Here is a 15,471-nt window from a genome sequence, read left to right as displayed (position 1 = left end):
ATCAATAATATCCAACCCTCCCAAAATCCTTAAGAGAATTCTTTAGGGGGAGGGGAAATGATCCCTCTGGAAGAAAAGTTATGTTGAGGGAATTATGCCCAGCAGAAGGGTAGGTATGTTGCTAAGTCCAAGTGAATAGTGAATGCGTAAGGCAACAATCATATTGTTCTATGGACTTTCAAATATGACAACAATAACACACCAGGCAGAAGTGAGGTTAAGAGCAATAGTGTTCCCTCCAACCTTGAAATGGTACAGGTGCTAATTTACAGTAGATTCAATTAAGTCAGTGGTGCTCATTACAATCGCTTGAGTTACCACTGAGAGAAGAGAAATAAGGGCAAATAAAGCCATTGAGAGGAAGAAACGGAACAATGAAAAGACCATGAATAATCCAAGAGAACACAAGAAAGGAGAAAAGAAGGAACAGAGACAACCGATATGGAGAGAAAACCCACAGTAATATGGTAGATTTGAACCTGAATATACTGATAACAATCAGTAATAGGAGTCATCGCAAATGGGATAAATCCCCCAAATAAAAGAATGTTAGACTGATTTAAAAACCTACATGCTGTTTACAAAGACACATCTGAATTATTAAGGTACCATCTTCCAGTAAAAAGACGGATAAAGATACATAATGGAAATGCTAATGAGAACATTGCTGATGTGGCTACTCTGATGTCAGACAAAGCTGATTCTAGAGCATCACTGGGAGGCAGAGGTGTGATTGATGAGGATAAAATGGCCTAACAGTTCTGTTTATAAAAGCACTTAATGACAGAGTCTCAAATATATACAGCAAGAATTATGAGAAAAGAAGACCAAACAAATCCACAATTATAATCACAGTGAGAGATTTTAATGCATCTCTCAGAAACGGACAGAACAACAGACCAAAACCCAAACCCAAACCAAAGAAAACTCAATAAAACAAAACAAAATAAAGAGAGTCAATATGTGGAAGGTTTGGTCACATGGGCGACCTGAGATACGTCAATACCTAACTCTGCACCTGAAAAATGCAGAACATACAGTCTTTTCAAGAACATGTGGGGACTTCCCTGGTGGTCCAGTGGCTAAGACTTTGCCTTCCAATGCGGGGTTCAATCCCTGGTCGGGGAGCTAAGATCCCATGTGCCTTGCCCCCAAAAAAACAAAACCTAAAACAGAAACGGTATTGTAACAAATACACTGAAGGCTTTAAAAATGGTCTACATCAAAAAAAAAAAAAAAAAAAAGAACCTGTGGCATATTGGCCATAAAACAAATCTCAACAAATTTCAGAGAAGAGACATAATGGTAAGTATGTTCTCTGACTGTAGTGGACTTGAGCTGGAAGTCGATAAGAGAAAAGACAATTAGGAAATCAACTATGGTTAGTAATTCCTATCAGGGCAGTGATGAGGACAACTCCTCCTAGACACCTCCACTGCTGGCTGCACACCCCGTACTCCCCTGTGCCCAGCTGGTGGTGTTGGCTCCAGCCAAGGTCATAGGCAGGCTTGGCTTCCTCGAGCTCCCAGGAAATCACAGGACTCTGGCAGTCCCTGCCTGCACAGTCCCCAGGGCAAGCAGGGGGGATGCAGGGCCCTGCGGAGTGGGACCCTGTCAGGATGAAGCCCTGAAAACAAGGGGGACAGAGACTGCTCTGTGCGTGTCCCTGCATCCAGGCTTTCTGTGATGAGGCAGGGATGTAACCCCCTGCTCTGCCTCTTTAGTGCCGGCAGGAGGGACAGACAGGGGATGCAGAGGAGGAGCTGGGCACAGGCATCTTCAAAGCGGGAGGCCAGAGCGCAGGGCTGCGTGGGCTGTGGGCTGCGGAAGGCCGCCCACCCCCTGCCCCCCATCACCTGTCTTTCGTGCTGACTCTGGACAGCATGTTCCCAAAGGCAGCTCTGCTTCTGGGGCTCACTGTCGTGGGCATTCACGTCCGGACCATTCAGAAGGAATTTGTAGACATTAGTAAGGACCACGATTATTTTGCGGTGTCTGTGGAGTTCGCCGTGGCTTGGTTCAACAGTGGCCATGAGGAGGGGCACACCTACAAGCTGCTGGAGGTCAGGCGAGCCCAGCAAAAAGTGAGTGGCAGTCGTGGGCCCAGGCTGCTGGATGGCCAGCCCCAAGCCGGCCCAGGTCAGTGAGGCTGTGATGTGAGGGTCCCCCGCTGCACACACTACTGATGGGGCAGGAGGCTGGCCCCCTCCCTGCACAGACGGCCCTGGCTTCCCTCATGGGCCCTCATTTGCTGACCAGCTGGCCCTCCTCTGGGCTGCGTCGCAGCCCTGGACCTGGGGAGGCTGAGGGCCCCTCGAGCATCACTGCAGACTCGGCTGCCCCCAACCCCCACCAGGCCCTAAGCCCGTCTTTGCCCAGGGTCCAGCGGCAGTGCAAGGGGCTGGGCATATGTGTGTGTGTGTGTGTGTGTGTGTGTGTGTGCGCGTGTGTGGCTGGTGGCATCAGCTGCAGGCATTCCTGAGCCCCTAAGGAAGCCAGCTTTCTAGACAATTCCAGGTCAGGGCCGTGCTCCTCCCTATGGAAGTTTCTGGTTACATTCCTCTCCGTGTTGGAGTTCTTCTGAGTTTTCACGACCTCTCTGTAGGGGATGAAATCCTATCTTGTGTTAACTTCTTAGAGAAGCTGAGGAACACACAGAGCAGCACCCGGTTCACAAACATCCACCTGGATGAAGGTTTACAAGGTGAGCCCTTTGGTGCCGCAGCTGCCCCAAGAGAGACAGAGCATCCAGCCCCCAGCCCCCTGTCCTGGTCTGGATGCTGCCCCCGAGGGACAGGGCAGCTCTGAGGGCGGCTCGGTGGAGAAGCGCCCCCGTCCTCCTCCCTAGAAGGAGCCGTGCGATGCCCTCCGTGTGTCTGGCTGATGCGATTGAGAGCTGGGTCTCGTGTCAGGTGTGCTGTGCGTGTGCTGTCAGCGCCGGGGCCCTACCTCCCGTGACCACCCCCCCTCCACCACTGGCATGTACTGGTGATGTGGCTCCCGGGTACCAGCCATCAGGAGGGGTGCGGCAGGGAAGAGTCCAGGGCTGCTGGAGCTGCACTCAGGGACATCTTTTTGTTGGTTATGTGCTTGCAGAGAAATTGAACATGGTTTGTGTGTCCTATTCATGTGCATATTGTAGTCTTTTGTCCCAGTTTTCTACTGGATTCTCTGCCTTTCTGTTTCCTAATTTCTCCTTGAGAGAACTGGACAATGATATATTTAATGGACTTGGAGCTGGGCTGCACAATTTGTAAAAAATACGATGAAGACATTGACAACTGCCCCTTGCAAGAAGGCCCAGAAGAGAAAAAGGTTTGAGAGTAAAATCAACCCAAAGCATCACAAATCTGAGAAGGAAAAATCATATTAAGGAGGGTGTATTAGGAAAACACATAGTTCCCGTGCATCTCCTTTATTCCCCACACTGAACACCTCTCTCCCGACCCTTCTGGTCACCAAATGTGTGGGGGTTTTCCTCCACCAAACAATTCTTGGGGGCACCAGTTACCTACCTGGAGGTGGCATCAAGTCTCACAGGTTAAGGGCTCAGGCCCACAAGACACCCTGACCCATTCAGATGCCAGTTACAGGGAGTAGGTCCCCAGGCTGCCCACAACTTCTGTCCAATTGACCACAAATCGGAGGTTCCCATCTCCCCCTCTTCAGGTTTGATTAATTTGCTAGAGTGGCTCACAGAACTCAGGGAAATACTTATGTTTCCCATCTTATTAAAGGATATGGTAAAGGATACAGATGAACAGCCAGATGCAGAGATACACAAGGTGAGGTGGGGGAGGGTTCTGAGCACAGGAGCTTCTGAGGATCGAGGTGTATCACCCCTCCCCCCAATATGTGGATGTACTCACCCACATGGATGCTCTGAACCCCACACCATCAGGATTCTAGGGAGGCTTCCTCACGTAGGCAAGACTATCCCAAGCCCCATGACTGGTCATCATTGGTCTTTCTGCTGACCAGCCCCCACCCAGGAGCCCACCCAGAGTCACCTCAATAGGACAAAACATGCTCCTGGTGTTCTTATCACTTAGAAATTTACAAGGGATCCAGGTGTTCTCTGCCAGGAATACAGGCAGAGACCAATATACACATTTTCTTTATCTCACAGCATGCTGAGGGGAGGGTGCTTAGGGAAGTCCTCAGGGATGACCCTGGGGCAGAATGACAGGTCCTGGCCCCTCCCCTCCAGGTCCCAGGGCTCCCCCTGTACAGAGATGCTCCCAGCACAGCAGCAAGCTGGGCCCTGTGCTACAGCCCGGCTGGCCCACCAGAGAACCCCACAGACCCCCATGGGCCCTTCCCTCTTGGATGGAGCCTCCCCGGGTCCCAGCCTCCAGCTTCCTGAGAACTCGGGTCCAGGAAGACGCTGTTCTCCCTGTGGGCCTCTCCTTCCTTTGCTCCGATTCTTCTGGACAGGAGGACAGTTTAGTTTGCTGGTCGCCCCACCCCTCCCTCTGGTCTCCTGGGCGGCAAGGAGCAGTCCTGGTCAGTCAGACCTCTTGTCATCACCCTATGAACTGACATCTGGTCCTTTGGACTGAAACCTTGGGGATGGGCCTCAGTCAGGGTGATGCCCTCAGTGGGGCTGGGGTCTCCCCGGACCCCAGCCTTGGGGCAGCCTCTCCTTGGGGTGGGTTTGCAGCTGCAGCTGATGGCGAGGTGGGCACCAGCTGGACCATCTCCTGGGCAGTCTGCTGGCTCCCCCAAGAGCTGACGGGGCAGAGACCCTTCAGGCAGCGTCACGTGCCCTGGGTGGGGGGGACCCTGAAGGGCAGGTGATGGCCCCACCAGGCACCCTCTCAGGAGCCCCTGCCTTGATGGTGGAGACTTGAGCTCTGGAGCCCAGCCCCAGGCCACTGTTTGTTTCTGCTTTTCTTTCCTCTTTAGTTCTTAATGCACCTTGAGCTCCTAGTAAGTCCTTCCTGCTAAGCGCTCTCATTGTTACATTGTTCTGATTTTATGTCTTACATAAAATTACTTTCTTCAGGTGAGCTGCACTTTCATTGTGGACTCACGGCCATGGTTTACCCAGTTCACCCTCCTGAACAGCACCTGCCAGCAGAAATGGGGCGGAGGAGTTCCTGGCTCCCACAGCAGCTCCTTTTCTCCTGAAGAATGAGGGTCTGGAGTCCTAGGTCTGCGTGGCACCAGAGCAATTAAAGGCATCTCAGAGCACATTCTGGGTCCCTGTCAGTTTTGCATTCTCCCTGATGGTTTATTTCCATGGATGTTGCTGCCAGTGACAAGTAATGGAGAATTTATCATTGTTGTCCTCACCTTGGCTGTGGGTTCAGGGTGCTGAGTCAATCAAGCTCCTCAGCTCATGGGAGGGTGCCCTTCCTGGTTCTTGCAGGGTCCTCATGATTGGTGTGTGTACTCATTCATTCATTCATATATTCTCCATTTGTACATCGTCTGTCCATCCATGCATCCATCCATCCTTCCATCATCCATGCATCCATCCACCCATGCATCCATCCATGTATCCAGGCATCCATCCATCTTTCCATCATCCATTCATCCATACATCAATCCATTTATCCCTCCTTTCATCCATCCATCCATCCAAACATGCATCCATCCATCCATCCATCATCCATGCATCCATTCTTCCATTCTTTTGTTCCTTCATTCTCCAATCTCTCCAGGCCCCCATCCATTCCACTCAAAAGGAATCCAGACGGTTTTGCCAGGCAACAGCCACCTGTGTCCCTTCTGTGTCCATCTCTGAGGCCAGATTCACAGTGAGTGGCCCTTCTGCGGTGGTGGTGTTGGGTTGATGCCCAGGCACAGGGGTGGGAGGTGGGTGACAAAGATGACAGAAGGTTCTGTCCTCTGTGGATCCCCATCAGGGCATCTGCCCTGGAGCTGCCTGACTGATGAGAAATCTTCTCAGGGCCTCTGGGGTCAGCTCAGAAGATGGCAGCTCCAGTCACCCCCTCCCCTCCCACTCCCTGACCCCTGTGTTCCCCCATCGGCACCCAGTCTGGCCTCCATGGCCGTCAACACTGATCACTAGCCCTGGGACAGGCCCTGAGGTGACAGAGCCCCCCATGAGCACCTCTCTCTTCCCGGGTCCTGGTGGGGGGCAGCCCTGGAGGGGCCGAGGGATGGGAGCCTGGGGCCCTAAGTGGGACAGAGAGGCCATGGGACGCTGTCTGGAGGAGGACTTCAGAGGGAGGGGCTGAGGGGTCTTCCCTCCACCTTTTGAGTTCGGGGATCTGATTTGCGTGTTCCGTGGTTGGCAGGCTGTCTCTTTCCTGACTGACCTATTGCCATGATGTGGCCATAAGCACTGGTGAAACAGGTCTCCCCCTCCCTGCCCCCCAGCTCCGGGCAGCTCCATGAGCACAGCTGGCCTGAGCCAGCTTTGGTCCTTTAGTACCTGTGTTTGGGATTTCTAACATCTCCCCACAATTTGATAAGGGCAAGTACAAACTGATAAGGGTGGCTGTGTGGTCAGCCAAGCTTCCTTTGAGGGCACTTGGGCTCAGAGGGGGGAGCCATTGTTCCTGGGCCCCGAGCCGGCCAAGGCCAGACAGAACCCCCTGAACAATAGTGGCCACCTTCACCTCAACTCCCGTTTCCCATCGGAAGGCCTGTGTCCTGCTCTTTTCAAATCTTCTGTGGTCTGACCTCAGGTGCACTTTAACTACACCGGGGGGCTTTGCACATGTCCCTCAGCATTCAGACCCAGTCATGGGGTGATTTTAAACCCACCACAAGCCTCCCGTGGGGCACCAGGGTACGAATGCAGGTGCCAGAGGCTGACTGCAGCCTCCGTCTGCTGGCTGTAGCTCTAAACACATACAGGATTGGAACCGTGGCCTTTGGGGAACTGACTGACACAGCTTTGCTTGGTTAAGGAAGTTAACAACAGGTCTCTCAGGGGGGCCACCTCTTCTCCTGGTCTCTGGAGAAGTAAAGTCACACATGACAGGACCAGGGGGAGAACAGTCAGATGTCTGGTCCCAGGGGGAGACTGAAAGCACCCTCTCAATAACTGACAGAGCCCACCAGGTGAAAATCAGATGATGTTTACAAAAACATAAGAATTCATTTAACAAATTTGATTTTGATTACTGTGGAGAGTTTAACTAAGCTACTCCATGGGGCGTCCAGTTTGTATGGTCAGGTGGCTTGTGGGGACCTTACACTGACACCAACCCCTCATATGAGCACGTGCCCGAGAGAGCAAATAAAAGGCTTTGTGTGACTTCCCCCAAAGGCTCCCCTGCCCCCCAGGGCCCGCCCCTGTCCCGCCCTTAGATAAGACCCCTGCGGAGCTTTTCAGAACCTGCTTTCTTGGCTTGAGTTGACCAGTCTGGCATTACCCGGGAGCCCAAGGCCTCGGGTGAGGGCGTGTGCCTCTTGGTCTCTGTCTGCTTCCGGCTGTGACCACCCCCAGCCCACACCACGTGGAAACTGCCGGTACCTCCTCCAGGGCCTGTGAGCAGTAGACGTCTCTGTTTCAGTTTCTCTGTGGTCTCTGCTGAGCCACGGCTCACCACCAGGCGCCCTGGGCCGCACCTCAGTGTTGATTTGACAAATTAATAACAATTACGTAGAACATTCACCAGCAGCTGCAGAACACGTATTCTTTTTGAGCTGAGAGAACATTTATCCAAATTCAGCACATTCTGATCCGTAAAGCAAATTTCAGTGGATTTCGAAGAACCTACATCATATGGAATGAGTTCTCCAGGCACAGTGAAGTTTAGGTTGAAATTAAGAAGGAAAGTGAAAATTCAGCAACACACCCTTAGGTAACATGCGGGCTGGAGAAGCCCTCTCGATTCAGGTTGGGGTATATGTTTAAAGTAAATGATGAAAAACTTTATGATGAAACATACTCGAGAAGCTGCTGATGTCTGGGTCCAAGGAATGTGAGATCTGGACATCACAGGCACCCGCGGATGGACAGGGCTATGGCCGGTGATCTGTCCCTCCCTCAGTGGAAGGAAACTATCACAAGGAAGCAGAAGGAACGGGAAAGAAAACAGAGCCTGTTGGAGACAATCGAGGAATCCAACAGCCGACCCTTCGCAACGTCTCATGAGACTGCTCCTCCAGCAGGAGGTATCTAGACGTGGAGAAGGTGGGAAGGAAAACGGGGCCTCCTGACAGATCCTGCAGATCTCGGAAGACTACAGATGCTACAGTCACCGCTGCCAGGGGTGGGGAACCAGCATGGGGGCCGCAACTTCTCTGTGGAGGAAACGATCAGGCCCGCACACACCTCGGAGCAGCTTGCTGCATCCTCATCGGGATCGCCCTGACGGGACCCTGCCGTGTCTCTTAGACCCCAGGCTGACAGCCGTCCACTGAGGCGTGACCATGAGGGTGGTGATGAGGGTGTCCCCACTGTGTCCATACTCCCCTCTCTTCCTGGGCCAGCCCCAGTCCTGTCCTACAACCTGTCCCCACGGCGATGGCCCAGACCCCGCATCCTTTCTGGGATCATCATTAACATACAGGAGTCCGTCTCCCCCATGTCCAGTGTGGAGCATCCTCACGTCCACAGGCAGCACATCCCACTTTCCCGGCCCGCTCGCTCCCATGGCCTGGTGTGCATCCCAGGCAGGGCACATCAGTAACACGGTTCCCGTGAGAAGAGACTGACACAGCCACACGGCAGAGGTCACAGCGCCACAGATGGCAGATCTGCGTGAGAATGCACATTGGCTGGGGCAAGGCAGGGCCTGACCTTCCCCAGCCCTGGAACCCCTCCTGCCCATGGCTACCGCTCACATCCATTCCAGCAGAGCCCCTGCCTTGGCTGGCTTACCCCTTGTCCCCTGCCCACTGCCAAGCACGGCCAGGCCTCCTGTCATGTAGGTCAGCAGGTGCCAGCGGTGGTGAAGAGGATGGTGCCCCGGCCCCCGTGCTGCCCCTCACTGGAACTTCCCGTTGTGCCCTGAGGTCATCGGCTGCAGCCAAGGTCAGAGATAGATCTGGTTTTCTCCTCGGCTCCCGGGACTCAGGACCCACCAGCATTCCTAAGTGCCCGTGACTCTGCCAGCCCAGGGAGGCACTGCCATGAGCGCAAACCCAGTGGGCTTGAGACCCTCACCCAGGCCCTACCGAGGCTGGGCTGGGGATGCCCTGGAGACGAGGCGGAACGGAGCCTGCATGTCCTTGGGCCCAAGGCTTACGTGATGAGGGGTGGAAATTGGGACACGCCCCCCGCCACCGCCTCCCGTCGGGTGATGATGGGAGGGACAGAGAGGAGGAGCTGGGCAGAGGGCCTGGCCAGCAGCACAGGGCTGTGCAGGGCAGGGCGGCGCTGGCTGGGGAGCTGGGGAGGGCGGCCCACCGAGTACTGCTGGCCTCCAGGCCGACGCCGGACAGCATGTTCCTGAAGCTGTCTCTGCTCCTGGGGCTTCTTGCTCTGGGGCCTCATGTCTGCAGCTGGAAGTTTGAGGACATCAGTAAGAGTACGCCAAACTTCCGCTTGTGTGTGGAGTTTGCTGTGTTTCACTTCAATGAACACGAGCCAGATGAGTACGCTTACAAGCTGCTTTGGGTGGGGCGGAGCCAGCGCAAGGTGAGGGGGATGGGAGTGGGGGATGGGGATGGGGGATGGGTGTGGGGGTGGGAGTAGGGGATGGGGGTGGGGATGGAAGTGGGGGATGGGGGTGGGGTGAGAGTGGGGGATAGGGTGGGGGGTGGGAGTGGGGGATGGGGGTGGGGGGAGTGGGGGGTGGGGGTGGGGGTGGGAGTGGGGGGTGGGGGTGGGGAGTGGGGGCCGGAGGGTGAGGGAGGCTCCCTGTCTGCGACTCCACCTTCTCCCTGAAGCCGGGCCCGGGGTCAGGGGAAGGGGCCGTCCGCGGTCTGCAGGAAAAGGTGAGAGATGTTTCATTTGGTCAAGGATGTTTAAAAATACAAGGTAACAAAATAGAAAGGCTCCAAGTTTCTGATGTGTTAGCTTAGCGCTTGGAACAGGGAGAGAAGGAGAGGGAGGCAGAGGGCAGGTGAGGAGGGAGACAGAGGGGAGGCAGCGCCCCAACACCAAAGCCCAGGCAGGACCGGCAGCGCAGAGTGGAGCCGATCGCAGGCCTCAGCTGCCGGGATCACTGCCTGGATGCTGGGCTGAGGCCCCTCGTGAAGTGAGCCGGCCTTGGCCACGTGGCCGCCGTGGGTCAGGCCTGGCAGGAGGCATCAGAGGCAGACAGGGCGTGATCTCGTGGGGTCGTTACGCTGGTGGTGAGAAGCACACAGGCCCCAAGTTCTCGGGTGAGATAGTGGAAGACCTGGACAAGAGTGGTCAGTGTAGGACCGCAGGGCTGAGGGGAGGGGGGGGCGGGGGGGCAGGGAATCGCTCTTCATGACGGGCACTCCTGGAAGGACCCGGCCACGTGCAGGTTTGGGGACAAGAAGCGCGGCCAGCCCCGGAGAGGGCCCTGGACCGGGGTGAGCCGCGAGTGCCCGGCGGGGCCAGCCTGAGGGCTATGGGCCCGTGTCTCAGGGAAGGAAGTTCAGAGAGGCGGGCGTGTGCCAGGGCTGGGTCAGGATGTTATCCTCGGAGGAGCGGGGACTCACGGGAGGCGGTCGCTCAGCTTTGTCCAGCATCTCTCTGGACCTCATGGGGGCAGTGGGCTCCACAGCTTGGGGGCAAGTTGAGACCAGGGTGCAGGAGCTGGGCCCTGGACACCAGGAGGCAGAGGAAGAGCTGGCTTCTGAGTCGGCTTGGAGGTTGATGTGGCATGTAGCGGGGCGGGGGTCAAGCACAGACCACAGGTCTTTGTCCTGAGCAGGTGGGCGGAGAGCAGAGTGAGGGGCGGGGGAGACAGGAAGATGGCCGGGCCGAGTCTGTCACAGTCAGTGTTCCCGAGGCAGTTCTGGGAAAGAAGGTTGTGGGTTACAGAGCATCAGGGTGGGGAAGAGAGGGGACCCGATGGGAGTGTGGGTGTCCTTAGCACCTGGCTGGGCAGCGCTTTCCCATCGATGCTCACACCTCCCCCGCCCCGGATACTTTGTCTGGATTAGTTTTTGTCCAACAGTCCTGAGCCCAGACCCATTCTTGGCCCCGGATGGCCAGCCCCAAGCTGGCCCAGGACAGCGGGGCTCTGATGTGAAGGTCCCCCGCTGCACACACTCCTGATGGGACTGGAGGCTGGCCCCCTCCCTGCACAGACGGCCCTGGCTTCCCTCAAGGGCCCTCATTTCCTGACTGGCTGGCCCTCCTCTGGGCTGCGTCGCAGCCCTGGACCTGGGGAGGCTGAGGGCCCCTAGAGTATCACTGCGGACTCAGCTGCCGCCCCCGCCCTGCCCTAAGCCTGTCCTCGCCCAGGGTCCAGCGGCGGTGCAAGGGGCTGGACATGTGTGTGTGAGTGTGTGTGTGTCTGTGTGTCTGTGTGTGTGGCTGGTGGCATCAGCTGCAGGCATTCCTGAGCCCCTAAGGAAGCCAGCTTTCTAGACAATTCCAGGTCAGGGCCGTGCTCCTCCCTATGGAAGTTTCTGGTTACATTCCTCTCTGTGTTGGAGTTCTTCCGAGTTTTCACGACCTCTCTGTAGGGGATGAAATCCTATCTTGTGTTAACTTCTTAGAGAAGCTGAGGAACACACAGAGCAGCACCCGGTTCACAAACATCCACCTGGATGAAGGTTTACAAGGTGAGCCCTTTGGTGCTGCAGCTGCCCCAGGAGAGACAGAGCACCCAGCCCCCAGCCCCCTGTCCTGGTCTGGATGCTGCCCCCGAGGGACAGGGCAGCTCTGAGGGCGGCTCGGTGGAGAAGCGCCCCCGTCCTCCTCCCTAGAAGGAGCCGTGCGATGCCCTCCATGTGTCTGGCTGATGCGACTGAGAGCTGGGTCTCGTGTCAGGTGTGCTGTGCGCGTGCTGTCAGCGCCGGGGCCCTACCTCCCGTGACCACCCCCCCTCCACCACTGGCATGTACTGGTGATGTGGCTCCCGGGTACCAGCCATCAGGAGGGGTGCGGCAGGGAAGAGTCCAGGGCTGCTGGAGCTGCACTCAGGGACATCTTTTTGTAAGAAGAGTAGAGAATTAAAATGAAAAAGTAAAATAATACATAAATTAAAACTAAGAAAAATGCACCTAGGTTTGTCCCAATTTATACACATGTGCACATTCATACCCATTTGCCCATTTTCTACTTGGTTCTCTGTGTTTCTCTCATTACTGCAAAGTAAGTATTTCACAGAAGTTTCTACACTCTCTCCTTGACAGAAGTATAGGTGGATATATTTAATGGACCTGGAGCTGGGCCGCACAATTTGTAAAAAACACGACGAAGACATTGACAACTGCCCCTTGCAAGAAGGCCCGGAACAGAAAAAGGTTTGAGAGTAAAATCAACCAAAAGCATCACAAATCTTCAGAGAATGAAAAATAATGTCAAGAAGAGTCTATGAGAGGAGGCTTGGAAGTTGTCAGGGATGACCGTGGGGCAGAATGACAGGTCCTGGCCCCTTCCGGCCAGGTCCCAGGGCTCCCCCTGTACAGAGATGCTCCCAGCACAGCAGCAAGCTGGGGCCTGTGCTCACAGCCCAGCTGGCCCACCAGAGAACCCCACAGACCCCCATGGGCCCTTCCCTCTTGGATGGCGCCTCCCCGGGTCCCAGCCTCCAGCTTCCTGAGAACTCGGGTCCAGGAAGACGCTGTTCTCCCTGTGGGCCTCTCCTTCCTTTGCTCCGATTTTTCTGGACAGGAGGACAGTTTAGTTTGCTGGTCGCCCCACCCCTCCCTCTGGTCTCCTGGGCGGCAAGGAGCAGTCCTGGTCAGTCAGACCTCTTGTCATCACCCTATGAACTGACATCTGGTCCTTTGGACTGAAACCTTGGGGATGGGCCTCAGTCAGGGTGATGCCCTCAGTGGGGCTGGGGTCTCCCCGGACCCCAGCCTTGGGGCAGCCTCTCCTTGGGGTGGGTTTGCAGCTGCAGCTGATGGCGGGGTGGGCACCAGCTGGACCATCTCCTGGGCAGTCTGCTGGCTCCCCCAAGAGCTGACGGGGCAGAGACCCTTCAGGCAGCGTCACGTGCCCTGGGTGGGGGGGACCCTGAAGGGCAGGTGATGGCCCCACCAGGCACCCTCTCAGGAGCCCCTGCCTTGATGGTGGAGACTTGAGCTCTGGAGCCCAGCCCCAGGCCACTGTTTGTTTCTGCTTTTCTTTCCTCTTTAGTTCTTAATGCACCTTGAGCTCCTAGTAAGTCCTTCCTGCTAAGCGCTCTCATTGTTACATTGTTCTGATTTTACGTCTTACATAAAATTACTATTTTCAGGTGAGCTGCACTTTCATTGTGGACTCACATCCATGGTTTACCCAGTTCACCCTCCTGAACAGCACCTGCCAGCAGAAATGGGCGGAGGAGTTCCCGGCTCCCACAGCAGCTCCTTTTCTCCTGAAGAATGAGGGTCTGGAGTCCTAGGTCTGCGTGGCACCAGAGCAATTAAAGGCATCTCAGAGCACATTCTGGGTCCCTGTCAGTTTTGCATTCTCCCTGTTGGTTTATTTCCATGGATGTTGCTGCCAGTGACAAGCGATGGAGAATTTATCATTGTTGTCCTCATCTTGGCTGTGGGTTCAGGGTGCTGAGTCAATCAAGCTCCTCAGCTCATGGGAGGGTGCCCTTCCTGGTTCTTGCAGGGTCCTCATGATTGGTGTGTGTACTCATTCATTCATATATTCTCCATTTGTACATCGTCTGTCCATCCATGCATCCATGCGTCCATGCATCCATCCATCCATCCATCTTTCCATCGTCCATGCATCCATACATCCGTCCATTTATCCATCCTCTCATTCATCCATCCATCCATCCAACCATCCTTCCATCAACCATGCTTCCATCCATCCATCCATGCATCTATTCTTCCATTCCTTTGTTCATCATCCTCCAATCTCTCCACCCCCCATCCATACCACTCAAGAGGAATCCAGACAGTTTTGCCAGGCGACAGCCACCTGTGTCCCTTCTGTGTCCATCTCTGAGGCCAGATTCACAGTGGGTGGCCCTTCTGCGGTGGTGGTGTTGGGTTGATGCCCAGGCACAGGGGTGGGAGGTGGGTGACAAAGATGACAGAAGGTTCTGTCCTCTGTGGATCCCCATCAGGGCATCTGCCCTGGAGCTGCCTGACTGATGAGAAATCTTCTCAGGGCCTCTTGGGTCAGCTCAGAAGATGGCAGCTCCAGTCATCCCCTCCCCTCCCGCTCCCTGACCCCTGTGTTCCCCCATCGGCACACAGCCTGGCCTCCATGGCTGTCAACACTGATCACTAGCCCTGGGACAGGCCCTGAGGTGACAGAGCCCCCCATGAGCACCTCTCTCTTCCCGGGTCCTGGTGGGGGCAGCCCTGGAGGGGCCGAGGGATGGGGGCCTGGGACCCTAAGTGGGACAGAGAGGCCATGGGAAGCTGTCTGGAGGAGGACTTCAGAGGGAGGGGCTGAGGGATCTTCCCTATGCCTTTTGAGTTCAGGGATCTGATCTGTGTGTCCATGGTGGTTAGTCTATCCTTTCCTGGCCAGTTGGTTCCCTTGAAGTGGTCATCCGTGCTGATGGGACAGCATTTCCCAGGACCACTGAGGACAGCTCCACTGGGCAGGTCACAAAGACAGCGGCCTGGGTCAACTTTGGCTCCTTGTCCAGCCTGTGTGTAGAGTCTGTAACATCTTCACGCCCTGATAGGGGCATGTACACACTGACAGGGTGAGTCTTATGGTCAGCAAACCAGCCTGTTTCCCACCCTTGGCTTAGAGCTCTTAGTTCCAAGGGTCGTTGCTCTGGGCCGCACGCTGGCCCAGGAAAAACAGCCCTGCCCTGAGGGCCGGCGGGCTCTGCTCGCAGGTGAGCATCTTCAGCCCAACCCGCATTCCCCTGGGGAAGGCCTGCCATCTGCTCTGTTTCATTATAAGTCAGTCATTTTCTACCATTTTCTACCCAGTGGCTTCATTTCACTCATCTCCTAGAGACCCACTCCCCCCATCTCTGCTACCTGATGTCAGAAACACACAAAGTCCCCAGGTGGTTGGCACTTGTGCCCAAGATTGGGAAATGGTTTCTAAGGAAGCCCAATATTTCAAGGTGCGTGAACCGCAGTGAGGATATTTTGTTTGTGGCCTGCATCTTGCCTCTGGCTCCTGCTCTCTGGGAATATGGGGTTAAAACCATGGCCCATTCACCAAGCTGAGGCTCAGGGTCCTGGGCCGTGTGAGGGTCTTGGTGGGGCTGGTGAATTTTATGCCCACCACTGTTGTCATTGGCGAACCCACGTTAGCAGGTTGGGGATGATGGCCCACTCCCTAGGGTCAATCACAACCAGGAGTGGCCTGTCCTGTGTCACCGTGTCCTGGAGGAACCGCTCCAGATTTAGCCTAGTCACTAGTCATCTCAAATCAATAGGGAGTGAAAATATACACAGTACAAGCACACAATAGAAAAATGGACACGTATTTTAGAAATTCTTGATTTCCACAAAACCCAGAATGTTTTC

The 15,471-nt window shown here is 55.3% G+C and overlaps 2 protein-coding genes across 2 annotated transcripts; both read left to right on the top strand.

Moving 5' to 3' along the window:
• Nucleotides 1-1,883: 1,883 nt before the first annotated feature.
• Nucleotides 1,884-5,140, top strand: LOC133104283 (probable cystatin-16). Its single transcript, XM_061209920.1, has 3 exons — nucleotides 1,884-2,084; nucleotides 3,205-3,315; nucleotides 5,009-5,140. The coding sequence occupies exons 1-3, from the start codon at nucleotides 1,884-1,886 to the stop codon at nucleotides 5,138-5,140; spliced, it is 444 nt and encodes a 147-aa protein (XP_061065903.1).
• Nucleotides 5,141-9,320: 4,180 nt separating this feature from the next.
• LOC133104004 (probable cystatin-15) lies at nucleotides 9,321-13,409 on the top strand. The gene is made up of 3 exons (XM_061209637.1): nucleotides 9,321-9,568; nucleotides 12,211-12,321; nucleotides 13,263-13,409. The coding sequence occupies exons 1-3, from the start codon at nucleotides 9,374-9,376 to the stop codon at nucleotides 13,407-13,409; spliced, it is 453 nt and encodes a 150-aa protein (XP_061065620.1). The 5' UTR covers nucleotides 9,321-9,373.
• Nucleotides 13,410-15,471: the final 2,062 nt, after the last annotated feature.

This window comes from Eubalaena glacialis, chromosome 13 (genome assembly GCF_028564815.1).
Source record: "Eubalaena glacialis isolate mEubGla1 chromosome 13, mEubGla1.1.hap2.+ XY, whole genome shotgun sequence".
NCBI lineage: Eukaryota > Metazoa > Chordata > Mammalia > Artiodactyla > Balaenidae > Eubalaena > Eubalaena glacialis.
This window is presented reverse-complemented; position numbering and strand designations above follow the sequence as displayed.